The 21,207-nt window shown below is 42.4% G+C and overlaps 1 protein-coding gene and 1 long non-coding RNA gene across 8 annotated transcripts in view; one reads left to right on the top strand and one right to left on the bottom strand.

Moving 5' to 3' along the window:
* The window catches only part of IMPG1 (interphotoreceptor matrix proteoglycan 1), a 71,955-nt gene that overhangs the window by 26,975 nt on the left and 23,773 nt on the right, over positions 1-21,207 (bottom strand). For all 7 annotated transcript variants that reach the window (XM_083608128.1, XM_083608130.1, XM_083608127.1 and 4 more), the window contains 7 exons: positions 18,753-18,817; positions 17,726-17,772; positions 15,900-16,055; positions 7,584-7,642; positions 5,154-5,174; positions 2,103-2,350; positions 1,114-1,190 (listed from right to left, as the gene is read on the bottom strand). In XM_083608128.1, the coding sequence (XP_083464254.1) occupies positions 1,114-1,190; positions 2,103-2,350; positions 5,154-5,174; positions 7,584-7,642; positions 15,900-16,055; positions 17,726-17,772; positions 18,753-18,817 (673 nt within the window). The remainder of the gene's footprint in view (positions 1-1,113; positions 1,191-2,102; positions 2,351-5,153; positions 5,175-7,583; positions 7,643-15,899; positions 16,056-17,725; positions 17,773-18,752; positions 18,818-21,207) is intronic.
* LOC310760150 lies at positions 3,277-5,350 on the top strand. Its single transcript, XR_014546799.1, has 3 exons — positions 3,277-3,402; positions 4,949-5,073; positions 5,181-5,350. It is a non-coding gene; the product is annotated as an uncharacterized lncRNA (long non-coding RNA).

Here is a 21,207-nt window from a genome sequence, read left to right on the forward strand (position 1 = left end):
CAGTGACAAATATGACAGGCAGTCCAGATATTTAAGGACTGCATGCCCATTAGATCTGTGGTTGCTGCATTTTTTTAAATGGCTGGTGTCTCCTGACCATCTTCAAGGACAATACTACACAGAGTGAACTGCAGTGCTCCAAACAGGAGGTTACTAGAGAATGGATCACTATGGCCAAGCCATTCCCTACTCAAGAATGGTCATAACTGGTGAAACAGCCCCAACTGGAGAAAGGCACTCCATACCAGATACCACTTGGGCCTTCAGTGACAAGGTCAAATCAAGGAGTACCCCCACACTACAGATCTGATCCTTCAAGAGGAGTCAGCTCCATCTATAACAAGCCACCTTCTTCTTTCCTGGATCCAACGTATCATTGAAACCACAGATATTGTAATCTGTGGCCCTCCAGATATTGTTGGACCATGCCTCCCGTCATCAATGACCATGCTGCTGGGGCCTGATGGAAGTAGGAGCCCAACAGCATATGGAGGGTCACAGGTAGGTTACTCCTGCTATATGACATTTTCACATGATCAATAAATAAATTATGCAATAAACACATTTTGTTTTTTGGTGCCACAAGTCATGCATGCTCCAGATTTTGTTTTTAGTATCTGTTGCCTCCTCCCACCATGGGAGACATAGATTTGCTCTGAGATAAATGGTAGAAGGGGAGGGAACCTCTTGGTTCTCCCTCCTTTGCTAGTTTTTAAAACTAGGACAGATGAGCACCAGCTCTGTTTTGGATTAGCAAACAAAGTTTAATTGCCACCAATGGAATAAAATATGCAAGTTCACAAAATAGGAGTTTGTGCGGGGGATTGGGAGGGCAGGAGGCTGAGTGTTGGAAACTTTGCCTTAAAAACAACTGTGTTGAAAAGTTCACTCCAGCACTAGGGTTTCATAGGATGTGAACACATGGTGGGGGGAGAGGGGAAACGAAAATTGCGTGAAGCAGAAGGAGTTGTATTGGACAGAGAAGATATAATAGCAGCCTGGGTCTGTTGGATGCTACTCATATTCACAGTCAAACTTTTATTTTGCAATGATTTTATTGGGTTCCTGGTATATATCTTACCTTAAGGAACAAAGGCAGGAAAATTTACTCACCAACCCAGGTCCAGCGACACCATCGGTTACCATGGATTGGATATCATTATCTACGTCACTTGATGGCCTAATGGTTTCTGCAAAATGAGACAAATGCAAAGGGAATTTTTTCAGTAAATCTGCATAAATGACAAGAAGCATGCTTACTGATCAAAGTGTGCAAAATGTTACATAAGGTGCTATGTTGTAAACTTGAGTAATGCCACACGACAAATACAATTACAGAGCTGGGGGGGGGGGAGAGTTGGTCATTCAATATGAATTTAAATTTTAAAGATGCTGCTTACTCCAGAGAACTGAGCTTTCTCTCTAAATTAACTAATGGGAAAGAGCAGTGTGACCTCAGATTGTTCAGGATGTCCACATTGCAAGGCTTCAGTCCTGTATACCTGAAGGAGCGTCTCCACCCCCATCGTTCAGCCCGGGCACTGAGATCCAGCGCCGAGGGCCTTCTGGCGGTTCCCTCATTGCGAGAAGTAAGGTTACAGGGAACCAGGCAGAGGGCCTTCTCGGTAGTGGCGCCTGCCCTGTGGAACGCCCTCCCAGCAGATGTCAAGGAAATAAACAACTATTTTACTTTTAAAAGACAACTGAAGGCAGCCCTCTTTAGAGAAGTTTTTAATGTCTAATGCTGTATTGTTTTTAATATTCAGTTGGAAGCCGCCCAGAGTGGCTGGGGAAACCCAGCCAGATGGGCGGGGTATAAATAATAAATTATTATTATTATTATTGTTCCCATTACACAGCAACAGGTCTGGGTTTACTACTGAGTGTCTATTTGGCTCAAAGCGCCAGTTAATTCTAGCTCGCTGACAAATGTGGTACGCTTGTGAAATATATGTGCTGTTCAAATCCATTTGTTGCATTCATACATATATTCATCCATTTTACTGGATCTCTGCAACCTCAGAGAGAATCAATGATGCACAGCGCAAGGTCATTTTCAACTGGCTCCCTAGTTCACAAAGAGGAAAATCTGATTGACTGACCGTCAGCAAACTGAAGTGTCCCAAGATCCATGGACAGTGACTTATCTTCCTGTAGTGCCATGGCAACCATCTGCTGAAGGTCTGTCACTCTCGGTTTAGTTGCTGGTATCTCGCCCTCCGTACTAATAGAACCTTTTTCATTTTCAATCTTGTTGGAGCTGATAGTTGAGATGTCATCCACAGGACCTTTAACTTCGGACTCCTCTCTCTCAAAGTTGATGACATACCGAGCTACCGTGCTGCTTGACCTTTGGGTGTGGGAGGAAACTAAGTGTATGATAAATGCTTTTACCTGTGCCAAGTTCATATTTCACTGAAATTGGTTTAGTAATAGAGGAGGACATGGAAGACCTGCTTGTCATTAGGTGATTGATTTCACTGGCTAGCTTGCTAATCTAAGTTAGTAGCAATGAGTCACAACTTCCCTCGGTCACCCAGCCCTCTTCACTGGTTAAAACCCAGTCACACTGCTTTTACGGTGACTGAGATGGGTTAGGAGATATTGCCACTGATGCGAGTTAACAGGAGCGCTTGCAATATGACTCACTCCAGTCATGTAAAGGTCAACTTGGCTAAATTATTGAAATGCCTTCTGCAGGCAACCAACACATTAAAATATCAGCAAGGGAAAATAACATTTAATCCACAATGCAACACAATTAACGATGCAAAATTTAAAAACCAGATTTCCCATCCTTCCTAGTTTGGGTTGAGGCATGCAGGTAGGTGTTTGTGAAGGGGGAGATGCTTAAAATCCCATTTAGCATAATAAATGAACTTTGCTTCTCACTTGCATGGAAAACCAGATGTCTTTCTAACCAGTATCTCCTAAACAGAATAACTACATTTCCTCAGCATTCAAATAGCAATATTCTTCTCCAAGCACATCCCTTGCTTTTCTAATTGTACTGCAGGATGGTACACATGGCATGGGCAGCTTCTGAACAGCACTTATTATATAACTAGTGCTGGATTAAAAAAATCCCACTCAACCCATGGGGTAAGGCGCCTTTTCTAAGCAGTTTAAAATGTTTAAAAGACACAGTTGGAGCCTGGACACTGCCTGTTTGAACCTATAAGGAAGGGTTGTAGGTGACTGCTAGACTAGAGCATATTATTTGCATACAGAAGGTTCCAGATTCTGTTTGCAGCATCTCTAGGTATGGTAGGGAAACCCTGGAGAGCTACTGCCAATCAGCATTCACAATGCTGAAGTAGATAGCCAATGGCCTGACTTCTCAGTAAAAGGCACTTTCCTATGTTCCTGCATTCCTAATCTGTCAAGTGCAGAAGTGTTCATGTAAGTTATAACTCACTATATGATGATATAGGTTTGTGTGCACGTGCATGTAGCATCAAAAAACATAGCCCTTCCAGTGCTAGGTCACCTCAACTCCTATAATTTGGTGTTATCAGATCCCAGCAAAAAGGCACATTCGAGACAACAAGGCAGCCTCCCACATTCAGTACCTGTGGCAACCATATCATGCCATGTACTAATGGTAATATTGACTATAGCACTAATTGGGTAAGTCCCTAGGAGTAGTTGCTGATCAGTCAAACAAAAGCAGTTGTTTTTCTACCCTTCTTGCTGGAACAGTACATGAATGCTTAGGAGGAACAGGGCACATAAATAAAAGTGCCATAAAAGACCTGTTCTGTGTTAGGAGTCACATCAAATAAAAAAGGAGTGACTATGTACTCAGAGGCCTGGTTCACATGCCACACTAAACCATAGTTAAAATAAACCACAATTTAATGTGAACAAGCAGTGCTTCACTCTTCCCTTGCTCCTGCTAGGAAACAAACCATGGTATGGCTTGCCTTGTTGTCCAAACCTGGACTTGTGGTTTGTTTCTCTCTGAACAAACCACAAGCGGAAGCCAAGGTTTGTTCTTAGTTTGCCACTCATGGTTTGTTTGAGGGAAATAAATCATGAGACCAAGCTCAGATGGCGTGACAAGTCAGATCATGGTTTGTTCCTTGGCAGTGCAGCAGAAGTGGGGGAGGAGTAAAGTGTCATTCATATTAAACCACAGCAAATTTGACTATAATTTAATATGTCATATGAAGCAGATCAGTGTGCCTTTTCTTCACCTCTGAGTAATCACAAGAAGACCTGAAAGAGCTGGTTTGTTCTAGGATAAAGGACTCCAGGGTAAGGGAACATGATTCCTTAAGGAAAGGACATCCAGGCCAAAAACACTGCAAGTGTCATCATGTCAGTGCTTCAATAATGTTAGATCAACCTCACAGACAATTAACAGTACAAATGTTTAGGATCAGGATATCAATCTTCACTTTTCTGAATGGGAAAAGGAACAACAAATAGTTATGGACTAAACTTGCTTAAAACTGCTCTGCAATGGCAAACATCTGAAGGGAGGGGGAGACACTGAATTGTGCTTTCCATATTCTACTCTGTGGCAAATCTCCTCAATGGCAGGGTGGGGTAGGGAATAGGTTTCAAAAATATTTTAGACTTGTATCATACATTGAAAATCAATAGTTACTTGGTAGGCACTTAAGGGGCTCCGAAAAACCTACACGTCAGACAACTTCCTTTTGTGAGTCAGATGATAACTGACCTTCCATCAGCACTTCAAAGATACATAAAAAGAGCCTGAGAATAAGTTTGCTTCTTATCATTTTCTAAAGCCATGTATAAATGCATTTAATTTACTGTGCTAGCACTATCGCTTCCTACTCCTACACAGAAGGTGGCGGTTACAGTAGCTCTGTGATAGGATGATGACCCTATCAAGAGGGAGGTGGGGAGAAGGAATCTGGTCTTCTCAGCAGAACAGAAAAGCAAAAACATTTCCCTTGTCTATTTTATGTTGTAGATGGAGGAACTTTCTGCTATTCGCGTCAGTCTTTGTCTGCCTATGCTGCATAATGGTTTAGGCTAAAGTGGCCTAAAGTCAGCCAAGCCTACATGTTTCTTCCAGATTCTGTATCTTAAAACTAGGTAATTTCACATTGACATTACTATGCATGTCATATCATGTGTTGTTGTTTTTTTATATTAAAAAAGTGCAGAGAAATTACCCATCTTTTTCCTTCTTCTGTCTTCAGTTCCAGCACACGAAGGCAGGACAGATGGAAGTATTTCGAAGGAAAAGAAAGAAGAACATTAAAGCATACAAACATATTAACTTGCAGTTGATAATATACTCTGCATCTTTCCGCTTTGTTATTTGCCAGGGCAAGTGATTTCCATCATTAAAATTCCTTTCTTCACAAAACGTGAGTGCTCCTTTTCTCTTTCCCTTCCTGGAGTAAAAGAAAGCTCTTCAGCTTTCCCCTCTCTTTCCATCCATTTCCCCTCCCCTCCCCAGGTCACTAATTGCAATTCATCGGGTGCTAATCTGTACCTTTCCCGTGGCAACGAAGAAGCTGGGATTGACTTTGTTTGGCTCTTGTCCAAATCCGGGCCTCAGTAACCTGACCTAATTATCATTCTGACTATGCACACTTCTTGAGGCCATGTCCTGCCATGACACTTTGTAATACTGTCCTCTCTTTGTTTGTCTGACATATCTTCCATGCCAAATATGGAGCTCCTTAGCTGCCCCCGCACACCCATGTGGCTCTCCCAGAACAGCTTTCTTTCTCCTAGCTTGAGATGTACAAGAAGGGAAGGCACCAAAACAAAGACTACTTTTTCTCTCGAAGATAATCATGAAAGTCAAGACTCCATTTCTAGTGCTGCTAAATGTTCAGAGGTAAATAGAAAGAATCTTTGTGTAGGGCCAGGTTCTAAACTAGCTATTTCCCAACATTTATATATTAAATTTGCCAGGTAAGTGAATGATATATATGGAGGCTTCTTCTCTATATGTAGCAGGATATCTTTAATCCTTGTGTAACTGATCTTTATTTCTGGTGGTGATGTGCTGCGAAGTTTTGTCAAAACCGGGTGTCGGAAATATTTGGCTCTCCTGGAAACCCAACCAGATGGGCAGGGTATAACAATATTATTATTATTATTAAGTACAACTCCCATCAGCCCCAGCAAGCATGACTAATAGCTAGGGGTGTAGGGAGTTGTTGTTCAACAGCATCTGAAGCCAGAGGTTCCCCACATCTGGTCAAAATGTAGGTGTGGGATAACACATTAGTATCATATTGATAAAAACATCAGCACTTGGGGGGGAATGATAGAAAGCTTTCTTCAAGGCATGGAAAGGGTGTAGATCAGCGGTTCTCAACCTGTGGGTCCCCAGATGTTGTTAGACTACAACTCCCATCATCCCTAGCTAGCAAGGCCAGAGCTCAGGGATGATGGGAGTTGTAGTCCAACAACATCTGGGGACCAACAGGTTGAGAACCACTGGTCAAGATGGATGTTATGGTAGAATGGGGTGGGGAACCTGTAGTCCCCCAAAAGTTGTTGGACTTCACGAGCCCCAGCCAGCCTGGCGTATCCTCAGGACTGATGGGAGCTGTAAACTAATATCACCTACAAAACCTGAAAACCTAAATGCATAAAGATGGAGACAATAATAGAGGCCAACCTCATGCATTACTTGAGCTTGAATGGGATGTTGACCTAGTTCTGCTGAGACTCCCTCACATGTCAGCTGCCACCCCAAGTAGAATCAATGTCCTCACCACCACCACATGAGCCCTTGCTGTCCCTTGGGATCCCTGGAAATTTCAGTGCGCTGCAAACAAACCTGTAATTGTGGAACCACTTATGTGGGTTGTTAAGAACGTGAGTAATAACCTAATATCCCCAGGGACTTTCTTTTCTGCTGTATGTAAGAAAACACTGCATGTTCCCTTTGATCTTATAGTATGGTGGCACCTACAATTTGGAGCTTTCTGCCTATCGCTTTCGGGAAGGTGGAGCAACAGATAGAGGAGAGAATGGAGGTGACAGAGGAAGAGGTATTGGCAGGGTCCACAGTCTCACACAGTCTTGAAGTGCCAGTTTAGAAATACCTTTGTCTAAACTAACCTCTCTCCTGCTTTCTAAACCGATGGAAATCACTAAAAATTACAACACTTAAAAAATAAATCGCTAAACTGTTTACATAGAGTGGATTTCAACACACTGCTAAGGAGACTGTTCCATCAGTGCAAGCATTTCTGCTCTCCATCAGAACTATCTCCCCGCCCCGCCCCCCGCCTGCTGTCCCAGGGCTTCTCCAGAGGGAGAGGCATGGAGGGGGGCACTGGGGGAGAGTCCCATTGTGCTAGCAGGAGTCCTTGCACTGGCTTCTGCTAGCAGAATGGATGAATTGAATCTGGTCCCCAGAGAATAATAAAAGGACATACAGCAACATTCAGAAAAAAATCCCCAAAGCCAAGTAAACACAGAACAAAGCTACAGATCACAGAGAAAACTGATTAGAAGATTCTGAAATGCTAACGTACAACAAAATCTTTCCTAGAATTAAATGCCTTATTTGCTTCTGTAGTGAGAAGGGAATACTTACCCCTAACTAGAAAGTGAATAACGTTATCACTTACCTAAATCCTAATACACGGATTTCTTTGAATCCTGCAAGTTTCTCAAATATCTTTTGCATCTATTAAACAGAGAGGGAAAAAGTTAATTATATGTTCATTCTTCTGTCAGGGGAACTAACAGATGTTAGCTAAATAAGCATTTACTCCCAGCAGAGCCTATTCTAGCATTTGTAAAACAGAACTTTGGAATTTAGAAAGACCATTGGGGAATTTGCTTTCATTGCATGGTTAGTGGAGACCTTAATTAAGCATTTTAACTTGGACATGCTGAGATACTGTTTAGATTAATGGACAAAGCCCTGCAACGTTGCAGCTTTTCTCACCTAGTGAGCCTGTATGCATTATTTGTATTGGTGTTTGCAATAAGGTTACAGAGGGCGTTGTTTAAGCCCAGGGCCTTGGTTTTCAGGGCCAGGATTCACTCCAGTTTACATGAAGCAATATGACAGTTTGACTTCCTCTCAGCATGTGCAGAACACCAAACTCGACTATCAGCCTCTTCAGTCATTTTATGGTTTTTGATGCATCCTTAAACACATAAAGTGAACGAGGTAGGAACATGTGTTTGCGTGTCAAGGTCCCCAAGCCACCCCCCAAATAACTCACAACGCACACTTAATTTTTGTTTAAGGTTTTTGGCATAATTTTGGCCACAACTTTATTTAAATACAAAACTGTGAGTGGTTGTTTAGGCATTGGTTAAAGACTATCTGTCCCCCCCGCCTGACGTCCGGGCACCACCGAAAGCCAGTGCGGGAAAACAAGTCGGGGAGAAATGGAGCTGAGTCACAGGCCCTCAGCTCTCACCCGCATGCTCCCCAAGGCTTGCCGGCCCTAGTCCCATTCCAGGGATTGGACAAAAAGATGGCAAGCCCCAGGATTCCTTTAACAGAATTCCCTTTCCGCAGCAACCATGGAGGGGCAGGCACAGCCTATCCTAACCCCTCCTCCACCAATTTATAACCAATGCCTAACCGCAACCTTACAAGTTGTGACGATTTGCTATGCAGTAGGCAAAAACCAAATGGCCCAGCCAATCAGCCAGATGGACAAAATTCCTACCAGGCCCCTGCCCCAACGGCAGACGACCCCATGACAGGCATAGCAAGGTCAATGCAACAACCCCTTACTCTAGGGCGGGTGGGCGGGTGATCCGTTGCACGCAGCAAAGGGAAAGCTCCAGGCTGCGTGCAGAGTATTTAAACATTTTACCCCTCCCACCAATATTGCAACATAACTTTTACCCCAGCAACCCAGCGAACCAATCGTTGCCCCAGGCCATCTTTAGAGACCCTGCCTAGCAACAGAGGGGTGGCTCGGCAGACCCCACCGCAACATGTGCTCTCCATGAGGGAGAACATGCTTTGCAAACAAATGCATCATGGTGGCTCACTTTATCAGGGAGCCCGGTTTAGGTAAAGCTGTTTAGAGTACACTTGGTAATAAATCTAAGTTGGTTACTACGTTGTGATATAAGCTGGGAAACCGTATGACCTAAGCTTTGAGACCTAAGATCAAGGCATTTTGCTGCCAGAGGCAATGGGCAATAGGGTGTCCTCTCCCCATTTACTAGAATGACAATGAAATCTGATTTCACCACTGCAGGCAGAACACTGTTCACCACTGAAAGGCTAGCCAAGAGAAGCAAAAGGCTAGCCGGGGTGTGTGTGCAGGATACATGGCGCATGCTGTTCGGTCCTCCCAACACCCCTCTACTGACAAGAATCTGTTACCTGGGTGGTTGTTTCACACCACCTAACAGTAGGCAGTGGGTGGGTGTGCCTCCCTGGCATTCATTTATAATACTTGTGTCCCACCTCCCCCTGCACTTGTGGCAGTTAAATCCCATAAAAGAATTTAACCACAGGTTTGAAGCAAAACACTTCTTTAGTTCATGAATGACCAACTTCCTACATCCACAAATCATTATTAGAAAAGGCTTCCACTGTGTTACACAACAATCACTTCCTACACATGATAAATGACATAAGGCAGTTTATTTCCATGCCTAAGTGATGGGTATATATGGAGACACTATAAAGTGGGATGCAGGAGATAATGGCTGAACCTCATACATGGATGAAGCAGAGAAATAAAAGCCCACCCAAGTGAGCCAACCAATCTAATGGCCTTCTCCTAAATCCACCGGCTTATAATGCAGCCTAATGATCCATCCTAGCCCACTTGCTCAGGAAGCGGCTATTGCTGTTGCTATCTAATTAGCCCTTGGATGATACTGTGCATAATACAAATGACAGAAAAATTATTAGGTACTTTGTTTCAGTAGATCAGGTTGTGTCAAAGCTGTGCTGACAGTAATGGGGAGGAGGGAACAATGACAGAGAATGGCTACGTTGCCATTCTGACATCACTCTTTTGTGAAAGATGCCCTCAGTGCCCTCCCTTATTGAGTCAGCCAGATTCCTTGCTACGCTCAACACAGCCCATTGTCTTCCGCTCTCCTTCTGGGCCAAATGCACACTACTGCAGCACAGAGGGCAAAGCATGCAGTGGGCGCTCTTCCATATTCTTGCCCTTGAAAGCTAGGTGAGGGCAAGTGACCAACATGAACATCAAAGAAGAGGAGTAGGGCTCTGAGGACTGGCCATGAGTTCCCTGCTCCAATGTGGACCTCGGAAGGAGCTTGATGACTGCCTTTGCAATACTCCTTCCTTATTTATTTTATTCTATTTACCCCACATGTGACTGCATATTTGTGTTCCAGGTAAGTTGGCACTAGCTTCTTAGCTGGGTATCTTGAATGCCTGATCTTGAGGTACCCATTCAATACCTAAACTCTGTGGACTCTGTTGACCTTCCTCCTGGCTGAGAGAGGTCTCCTCCCTTTTGAACTTCTGGCACTTGGAGAAGACCTTTTTATTTCAGCAGGTATTTAAAGTACAGTGGTACCTCCAGTTGCAGACGGGATCCATTCTGGAACTCTGGTTGGATCCCCAGGTTTCCGCAACTGGAGGGACCGCTTCTGTGCACACACGTGTGGTGGTAGAGCGCTTCTGCACATGTGCGTGTGGCAAAAACCCGGAAATAGACTTCTGGGTTTGCGGCTTACGTATCCTGAAGTTTACATAAGCGGAGGGATACGTAAGTGGAGGTATGACTGTAAGCTTTTCTGATGTTGTGGTTAATTGTAACCTATTTTATCTAACTTATTTCTTTTGTATCTTTATTGACCTAGAGACTACAGTGTATATAAATTGTGGAAATAAAAAGAATAAATATATAAATAGTGCTTCTCTTTCCAAGCAAAACCAGTACTACAGCGGCAGCTCTTTACAAACATGCTACAGGATCTTGAAAACACAAATCACAGAAGGCTTTTTGGGTATAATAACTTTATGGCTATCCGAAAGAATCCTCCCATACTGAAGCAAGTAAAGTAAACATTTGCTAAGCTTCATTTTCCCATGGGAAGCTTAGATTGATTATGGGCTATTATTATTATTATTATTATTATTATTATTATTATTATTATTATTATCTTGGTTGCCATTTCTTGGTTAATATTTTGTGTTAATCACTGTGGTACATATACTATACATGCCCAATCATCTTCTTTTTTGTATTTATAGTCCACCATAAATAGACCTTCAGGATTACTGACCATCAGGAACACAGACTGATGATCAAATGGTAACTTACCAGAGGTGCTTATAACTACTTGAAATGCTGGCTGTCTTTGAGCTGGATTGGATGAAACCACTCCCCTGACCTGGTCCATCACATGGAGGACAGCAAGTGCACTCCCCATTGACCTGGCACACCTGCCTCTCCTTCAATTACCCCACACATCCCAATACTGCCTAAGTGTATGTAATCCAAAAATGAAGGTCAAAAAACGCTCGGTCAACCTCCTGGAAAAATACAATACCCAACTGTGCAATTTTGACTTAAGAACAGTGGTTGTACTTAGATGTTCTGTCCATGCATGGCCATTCCTCTCCTTCTCATGATGGGCTGGATCAGGGGAAAGGGAGCAGCCTATCTGCCAAGTGGGCAGGAAAACCACTGTTTTGTTCAACAGTCAAAAGAGGTACCCCCTTATTCTTGGAATATGTGCTGCAATGGCAATGCAGCGAACATGTCAGTTAATTTCCCCCTCTTTGTCAGGGAAGTGGTGGCAGGGTAGCTACAGACCTTGCCATGAATAATGAGATCTGTCGCTATCCATTTTGCATCAAAAGCTAGAGAACTGAGAGCACTGTATTTGGTTAGCATTGCCCACTGCATTCTTAGATTTTCTTTCTGGAGGAGGCCAATGAGTCTAGGCATGAAAGACAGAGCTGTGAACAATTTCATTGATGAATACTTCATCTCGAGAACAAAGCTGCAGGCCCTTCAAAGCAGTCAGTGGCAATTTCAGTCAATACATATACATTTGGACTGAAATTATAGATTGATAGATACATGCAAACACACTTTCACCGTTATTATTCATACATCTCTCTCAAAACTTGTTTAAAAGCTGTTGGCCTGTCAGTTTATTAGTTCTCAGATCTCAGTAGGGTGTTTTACAATGTGGAAAGTTTACCCACAACTTTGCATAAAAAATTGTGTTACATTCTAGGAAGAGGTTATTTGAAGTTTTTTTCAACGCACTTTGAATAAGCACTGCATTTGCAAAGGATTTAAGAATTCAAAAGGCAAAGTGAATATCCCAAAGCAGCATTCCCGCAACACCTCCCTCTTCACTTGCCATACTGACTTTTGCTTAACTTTCAACTAAGCAACCTTCAGATCATTAATTGCTGGCTATTAAATAGCTAATGAAGCATGCAATTAGCCTTAGTAATGATATAAACATGCCATCTCTCCTCTAACTCAGAGGAAATGGGATAATGCCCAAATGAATAGAGGAGAATGTGTGATTTTGGGTCCCCTGGCAGCTTCCCTTGAAAAGTAGTTCAGACAACAGTGGCTAATTTCATTCAACATTCGTATTTAGATTGCTCATTAGGTTTATTGTTGAAATGAAATCGCTACAAAGTACTGTCCATTAATTCCTGATGAGGCTCAAATGACTTTTCCTAATGGTGTGTAGTACGACTAATGCTCTCTGCTGACTGGGTAACTCTATAGTCTGTCTTATGCTGCTGAGGGGATGCTGGCAACGGGGGAACAGATGCTTAAACCACCTGAGGAGAAGGAGTGCAGCACAGTAGTATAGGCCTCTCATAGGCCTGTACCATCTTGGAACATGCCCAGAGGATTTGAGCTAGAAGCGTCTTCCTGTTAAGTTTGTTTGTTTGCTTTTTTTTTTACAAGCACACACAGTTCTATTATTTTGTCTATTTATTTAAAATATTAAATAATGGTGCTGGAGGAGACTCTTGAGAGTCCCATGGACTACAAGAAGATCAAACCTATCCATTCTGAAGGAAATCAGCCCTGAGTGCTCACTGGAAGGACAGATCCTGAAGCTGAGGCTCCAGTACTTTGGTCACATCATGGGAAGAGAAGACTCCCTGGAAAAGACCCTGATGTTGGGAAAGATTGAGGGCACAAGGAGAAGGGGACGACAGAGGACGAGATGGTTGGACAGTGTTCTCGAAGCTACCAACATGAGTTTGACCAAACTGCAGGAGGCAGTGGAAGACAGGAGTGCCTGGTGTGCTCTGGTCCAGGGGGTCACTAAGAGTCAGTCATGACTAAACGACTAAACAACAACATTTAAAATATTCATATGCCACCTTTCTTTATCAAATCTCAGGGCAGTTTACAGAAAATATTAAAACAGTAGTAAATTAAACACAGCAATCCACATCAGAAAAAAATAGAAAACACATCACTGAAGGCTACATCTGCAAGGGGGACTGTGAGTGTGCCGGGACACTATCTTGCCTCAGTAACGAACTGGATGAGAGTCACAAACTGAAGCTCAATCCAGATAAGACCGAGGCACCAAGTGGTTTCCTAGACTTGATCGATGAGAGGTGGCCTGTTCTTGATGGGGCTACACTTTCTCTGAAGGAGAAGGCGCATAGTTTTAGGGTACTTCTAGATCAATTGCTGTCACTTGAGGCTCAGGTGGCCTTGGTGTCACAGAGTGCCTTCCATCAGCTTCTGCTGGTGACCCAGCTGCACCCCATCTGGAAAGGGATAGCCAACTCCTGTCATCTATGTTTTGGTAACCTCTAGGTTAGATTACTGCAATGCATTATATGTGGGGCTGCCTCTGAAGACAGTTCATAAATTTCAGGAGGTGTAGAATTCAGCAGCCGAGTTGCTCACCAGGACAAGACTGCACTGGCTGCCAATTAGTTTCTGGGCCCAATTCAAGATGGCTCAGCATTGCCATACCTCAAGGACCACATCTCCTGCAGCTAATCCAGACCCTGTGATCATCATAAGACCCTTCTTCGTGTGCCCCCTTCACAAGAGGTCCAGAGGGTGGCAACATGAGAGCGGGCCTTTTCTGCAATGGTTCCCCGTGGAATGCTCTCCCCATGGAGACTGGTCTGGCGCCTTTATTGCATACCTTTAGGTGCCAGGTGAAAACATTCCATCTCTCCCAGGCCTTTGGCAAATTAAATATTTTATGGCCTTTTAAACTGGGAGGGTATTGTTTTGTTTGTAACTATGTTAATTATTTTTGTGTTTTTATATGGCAAACCATCTTTGATCCTCAGATGAAGGTTGGTGTGTGTGTGTGTGTGTGTGTGTGTGTGTTTGTGTGTGTGTGATCAGCAAATGCTTGGTGAAATAAATGTCTTTAGCAGATGTCAAAATACAGGTAAGGACAATACCTGTCATATTTAGGGAGAAGGAATTCCAAAGGCTGGGCTCCACAATGGAAAACACCACATCATGTTCACACAGCATAATCTAAATGGCTAAACAGGCTTTTAGAGGTCTCCTTCCAAACCAAATTTTCCCAAAATGCATGAACAGGCATCAGCTAAGGGATAATGAAGAAGCACCCCATGAGAATTGATCCTTTTTACAATGTGGGTCAGCTCAACCCCCTTCTCCCCTGGTGAGTTTTAAGCAGCAGCTTGACACAATCACTTTTGTGATCTCCCTGATACATCTAAAGATGAAGTAAATGTGTGTGTCAACATGGGGTTCTCCAGGGCCACATCATTTCTACCCCACAAGATGATCACCACCTCACTGTTCCTCCTGCCACCATATCATACAGCAACAGAGAATGTACAGTTCATATAATTTGCGCACACCTAAGTATTCAACCCTGAACACAACCAACCAATCACATATTGTGGGGCCTGTCAGGTACTTGACCACCTCCCCCTTCAACCCTGCAGTCTCAGGTAGGCAACCAAAACAGGAAGTCTGAATCTTTAGGCAACCATAGATGCATAGGAGCCAACTTCTAGGGGCTATGGGACCTTCAGCCCCCATTAGAAAGTATTTGAGGGGGCTGCCCCCCCAAAGTTGATGGGCATTCCCATTCAAATGGTGTGTGTGGACTGCATCATTTGATCAATTATGCGGGGCAGGGCTTACCTGGGCCCCCACAATATTTTATTCAAGTTGGCACCCCTCCATGCATGGCTGTTGGCTTAATGGCTCACAAATTGTGCAGGGTACCTTTGCAGTGTTGGACATAAGAGTTAGGAGCAAGCGGTCTTCTCTATTTTGAATGACTGAATTTTTAAACTAACTGAGGTTCCAACTGATATAAAGAGCAATTACCATAAGGCCAGAATGTCGTCACTGTTACTACTTCCTGACAGCTAGCATGGTCCGGGGTAGTAGAGCGTCAACTGGTTTCTGTGAAATGTGGGTTCAGGTTCTGGTGCTGGGTTATCAGGCAAACTGGTTCTTGGACACAGTGCCTATGTACTTTAAACCTTGCTAAAACCAAGGACTGGTGTTTTTAATTAGTTTGTATGGCAGAAAGCTCTTTACTTAGCTTGGCATCTCGATATTGATTTGACCCTGGCATGCACATGTACAAAACTGTGGACTGAACAGTTGGCATGGACTGATGCATCTTCCCCACTGAAACATGGGACTGCTTATCATTTGCTGAAAGAACAAGACCTTCCCGTATCAAATCAATGAGGTTTAAAAGCGCTTAACTTGCCTATATTGAGCTCTTCATTATTTCCTTGCAAATCTGAACTACTTGGGAAACACAAACCTAAGCAACTTCCCACAGATTTCAGTCTAAATAACTTCACTACTCTATATCAACACACAGCAAAGCAGACAACAGACACATTTCTTATTTATCACTGTCTATAATGTCCCACTAAATAAACCCAAACCAAACCAACCCTCTAATCAAACAAGCATAAGTTGTATTGTCATTGAATAACTGAGCGCTCTTACTTGAAGCTGAAATTTTTCAGCTAGTTTCTGGTACTGAGGAGATGTAGGATCACTCAGTTCTGGAGTATACTCCTGGTCAGTGAGGGTCACACTGAACTCCACCATCTGCTCCACAGGACGTTCGGGGACTATGTTCGGGACCTCTGGCTTTGGCTCCTGAGAAAAACAGGAGAGGAAATGAGTTGCCATCCTACCTGGGCAACACCCAATATCCTGTATACTGAAAGTGAACTCATTCTCTGACTGCCAATCTTATGCGATCAAAACTGCACCATCCACACACAAGACAGAGGTATTAACCTGTGAGGTTAGCAGAAGCATGCATATGCACACACAAACTTTGGGAAAGGAGACAAAGTAAAAGGAGAAAAAAGTCGAAGGTTCTGGGGAGAAGAAGAAGGAGAAGGAGAAGGAGAAGAAGGAGAAGGAGGAGGAGGAGGAGGAGGAGGAGGAGGAGGAGGAGGAGAAGAAGAAGAAGAAGAAGAAGAAGAAAACAAAAAACCAGAGAAGGGGAATGGAATACTGGCTGGCTTGTGCTTCAAGCCAGCACTCCACACTACAACACCTTGTCGCAGAACTCACTAATATTATTTAGTTCTATATTTTAAATAAATTTTGTGTGATATTTCTTAAAGATGCATGCACATATCATTTAAAAATAACTGGGCACAGAATCTACACCAACTGATTTTGTATTAAAAGGCTGAATACAGCACTAATCTCTAAAATCATGAATATTTATGTGTATATGAATATGCATATTAGTTACAACTTCCTAGAAAACTGTCAGCATGCAAATGTCTATATTTTCCCATGTTCTGAAATCCCTGTAGAAGCAACATCTCCCAGTCGTAGATTGATACAATCAGTAACAGCATCACAACAAGGAGATGTACCAGTCACTGCTATTTTTAGCTGAGACTTTTCCAAGAATAAGTCAAGTGGGGTGCCCTTAGCGGTTCTGATGCCAGCCACCAGTTTGCTTGGGTCTTCCCTTGGGTTGGTGGGTAGGGCTACTGTGATGATTTGACAGGATGTAAAAAATATGTAAGTTTAAATAACATCTATCCCAATACTTCATTCCCTCACTGCCCAGGTATGCTGCAAAAACTGAGAGGTGCATCCCATGATAACCTGTAACGGCACAGAGGATGCTCTGGTGAGTCTGAAGACTACAGCCGAAGATTTGTAGCATCCTCTATGACAATGGAAGGGCTATTGGGGAGCACATCGCAAAATGCACACAGCTTTGCTAATGACCCTAAACATACAGGTTTATAGAATGATTGCATGAATGGCATGGGCAAGTTGGAATGGTCCTGACTGCAACATACAATGGACCAAGGTATGCTCAGCTCAGGGCTTTGTGGTTACTTTGTGTATACCAGCCAGTATTTCAAAGTATTCCTTACATGAATTCCTGACAGGCTTTTCCCCTGACCAATGCTTCCTCAGTGCCTTTTCCCTCATTCCCAGAAGCTAGAAAAGAAAACTTTGATCTGTTTTCCCACCCCTTTCATAGCAAAGCATAGGCTTCTGTTTGTGTAATGGGAATGGATTATGCAATAAGGACAAAAAGCCTTGATTAACATTGGTGGGTGAAACCTTTGCTTTAAAGCCATTTCAGATGACCATTATTTTCCACAAGCGTGGGCAGGAAGCATCATTCACAATTAGCTCACAGGAGAGACGCTAATACAACATTTACATCATAACTGAAGTGAATATAGAGAAAACCTAATGGCTTTCTCTAATGGCACACAAGTCACTGAGTCAGAAAACCAAGAGCAATTGGCTAGCGATCTGGAATGTTAATGTGCCCTCACCTTCACAGGAACTTTGGTGTCGTCAACAACGGGGCCTGTAGGGGCTGCTGTGTGCAGTAAAGGTAGAGAGGGGGTTAAAAACAGGTGTGGGAGCTCTTTCTTTGCCCAAGAAGCAAATAATGTGAATTAGCAAAATAACAGAACCAATTTGAACCTAAGAAATGAATTAAAATATACATTTACCTCTTGTGATGTATATAATTCAAGAGAAACAAAGGCACAGATTGGGGTGACAATATTATGCACACTAATTTAAGAGTAAGACTCACTGAATTCACCATGAGTTAGAACTTCACTTTAAAGGCCAAACGACATGTGCCACCATTCAGGCAATTAACAATTACGTAAAGGATGTTTTGAAGTAAATAGTAGGCATAAGGACCCCAATTCAGATCAGGAGCTTGACTGGGGTGGGACTGTAGGGGCTTTAAGCCTCTGTTCCTCTGCTGTAGCCCCAATCCAGATTAAGAGCCCTGTACTTACTATTTGTACTAGAAGAAAGACTGTTGGTGCAAGTGGAAGGTTTTATTTCATTGCAAATAGCAGGTACAGAGGGGCCCAACACAGACTAGAACCATAGCAAGGGACAAAGGTTTTGAACCCCCTACAACCCTGCTAGGATCACACTCCAAAATGGCCCCTTCAGTGCTGCCATTTAGTTTTTGAAAGCCATTCATGCAGTTGCATGAACAATAGCATTACCTTCAACAACATACCATCAAACCCCATCCAGATGAAATTCTGTGTTGCCAATTTCCTGCCTGATTATTTCTTTTAGCAAACTGCAGCAGCTTTTCTGAGAAGTATTTTACAGCAGAAACAAGATGAATAGTGCACAGTTAAACGCTCTGGTTTAAGCACTGAAAGCTCAGTTTGTAGCTACGGGAAAGATATGAGACTTATAATCCAAACATATGCCATTAGCATATTTCACTTGCAATACCCATTATATTTCAGAGTTCTGAACAACAAGTAACAATAATACTCAGGGTTAATGGATAGAAGCATATGGCATCTTTTAATTTACCTGTAGCAACAGAAGGTTCTTCAATTTTTTTGCCACTAGTTTTCTCTGTAGAAATTTCCTCTTTTCTATCAGAAAGAAATAAGGAACACTGTAAATTATGCAGCGAAGATGAAAGGAACAGGAATTCTTTCCTCTTTGACATACAGATTAAGGCCTTGATTCAACTAGGTATTCTCTAAAGTTCTATTGGTCTCAATAGGATAATGAATCTTCTATTTCATTCCTCTTTGCACTTACATCAATGGAACTTAAAACTGCTTATGTTGGCTGGGCAGGTGCCTTAGTTTTATAGACGCAGCCCAAATAATGGAATAAATGCTTCTAAATACCCCCCCAATAATTAAAACATTTCTGTCAATAGTAACAACAACAACGACACTATCCATGAATGAATCAGTCTGTTTCTGGTCTCTGTCCATTTTGCAAGTTGTTTATTCATAATTCAATGCCATCCTGTTTCTTTTTTTAAAAAATAAATAAATCCATACAAAAAATTATATTTATATATTTGTTTTTTCACAAATGATTTAAATACACTTTCTATCTCAAAGTAAAATTTTCTAAACACACTGGGTGAGATTCAACTAATGAGTCCTATCAGCGGAAGTCCTACACAAAAGACTTGCACAACTTGCTTTCCCCCCATCTCTACCCCCCACCCTCCCAAAATTGGCTCAAGGTGGGGATGGGGGAAATCCCCAGAACAGGTGATTGTTCCATCCGGCAATGTTTACTGTGATATCAAGTTCCTTCCATTTTATCCTAGAATATATATTTAAAATGTATATGTCCTTAAAACCAAGAGCTACAGCGCAAAATTCAGAGAAGTGTGAAATCCAAAGCCCTGTAGAACGCCCTCCCATCAGATGTCAAGGAAATAAACAACTATTTGACTTTTAGAAAACTTCTGAAGGCAGCCATGTTTAGGAAAGTTTTTAATGTTTGATGTTATTGTGTTTTTAATATTACATGGACTTGCTTAAAGCTGGGGATGAGAATTAAGGGGTTATACCAAAATCCTTAAGAAACCAGTGGGTTCTGAGGAGGGATTTGAAATAAAAAGGTGGTTCTGCTCTCATAGTCAGAAAAGGAGCTCAGACACAGGGGCAGTGAGGGATAACAACCAGCTCCATCATTGCCAGCTGTGCCTGCTTCTAAGAGAGCAAAAAGCTGAGGCTAATAGAGTTGGAGGAGCGAAGGTCATAAAAGGGTATAACAGAAAACAAGCAGAGAAAGGTAAGGTGAGGCAATGATGTGAAGGCCTCAGAAGGGAAAACCAATTCATATACAAGTGCACCAAATGTAGCCTCACTTCAGTTTAAACTTGTAACGAACTCTTGTCAGAGTTATTTTTTAGGCAATGTAAAAGACTGCTTCTGTTTCTTTCTACAGTGATGCTTGAACTGGTCCTATAACTCAATTTTTCTCCATACATGCTGTTCCTTTAATTTTTGCCCTCTACAAAACTGATCCAATTTCAAAAGAGTAGTAGTGGAAGCAATAGTAAATAAAATGAATAAGTGCCACAACAAACAACCACAGGGGTCATTTTCACGGAGGTAAAATATTTCCTTTCCTTTCTGATGAATTGTTCCAATATTCTGCATGACGCAGCACCTCATGTGGCTACCACACAACAGATGAAAGTCAGGAAATCTATATGTTCTCCTTCTTTGAGGGTCTTGTCTTACATTGTGACAAGCTAAACGTTATTCTAATTTAGGGTGTCGACCCTTTCTAAAACATCCATTTGCCAAATTCTCTCAATCCTCTACCTTTGCAACCTGGTAACTTTCAACTAGAGGTGCCATGCAGAGGCTTATTTTGGGACATTATGCATCCAAAACATGCCCTCTTATTACTATGGCATTGCCAGAGGAGGAATGATTGGAGTGAGGGGGAGGGGAGGACTGTAAGGAGAAAAGAGTTTGGCAATCAGAAAGAATGAACAAATGAAGAGGACTCCATGTTCTTTTCTCTCTCTCCCAGATTATAACTGGCCAGATCAAGAACACACTTGTATCTAAAGTAACATCTTTCCAAACAAAAGGTCTTCTCAAAATTCTTTCTGCTTGATCTGGTGGCTGCTAAAGCTCAGATTAAAGCCACAGGAATGCTTTCTTATACATTTAACAGCTCACACAAGTGGTCTAGTCATGAGAACCAATGAAAAGGAAACTTATATATCAACTTTCACACTCTGCTGAAAGTGGAATTTGTGAGGTTTCCTAGCCAGACTTTACTCCAATCATATGAGCTCACAAGAACTGTTTAAAAAGGGTTTGGACTGGACATCTTGAATTTGGAAATGTTGATAAAAACCAGATTACAGAATGGTATATGTAACAGGGCACATTACTGAAAAATTCATGGAATTTTAAACAAACAAATATACAGTCAGAAGTAAATAACTTTATATGACTTCAATCTTGACATTATCCATCTCAGTTCTCCT

Source organism: Podarcis filfolensis (genome assembly GCF_964270895.1).
Source record: "Podarcis filfolensis genome assembly, chromosome: 3".
Taxonomy (NCBI): domain Eukaryota; kingdom Metazoa; phylum Chordata; class Lepidosauria; order Squamata; family Lacertidae; genus Podarcis; species Podarcis filfolensis.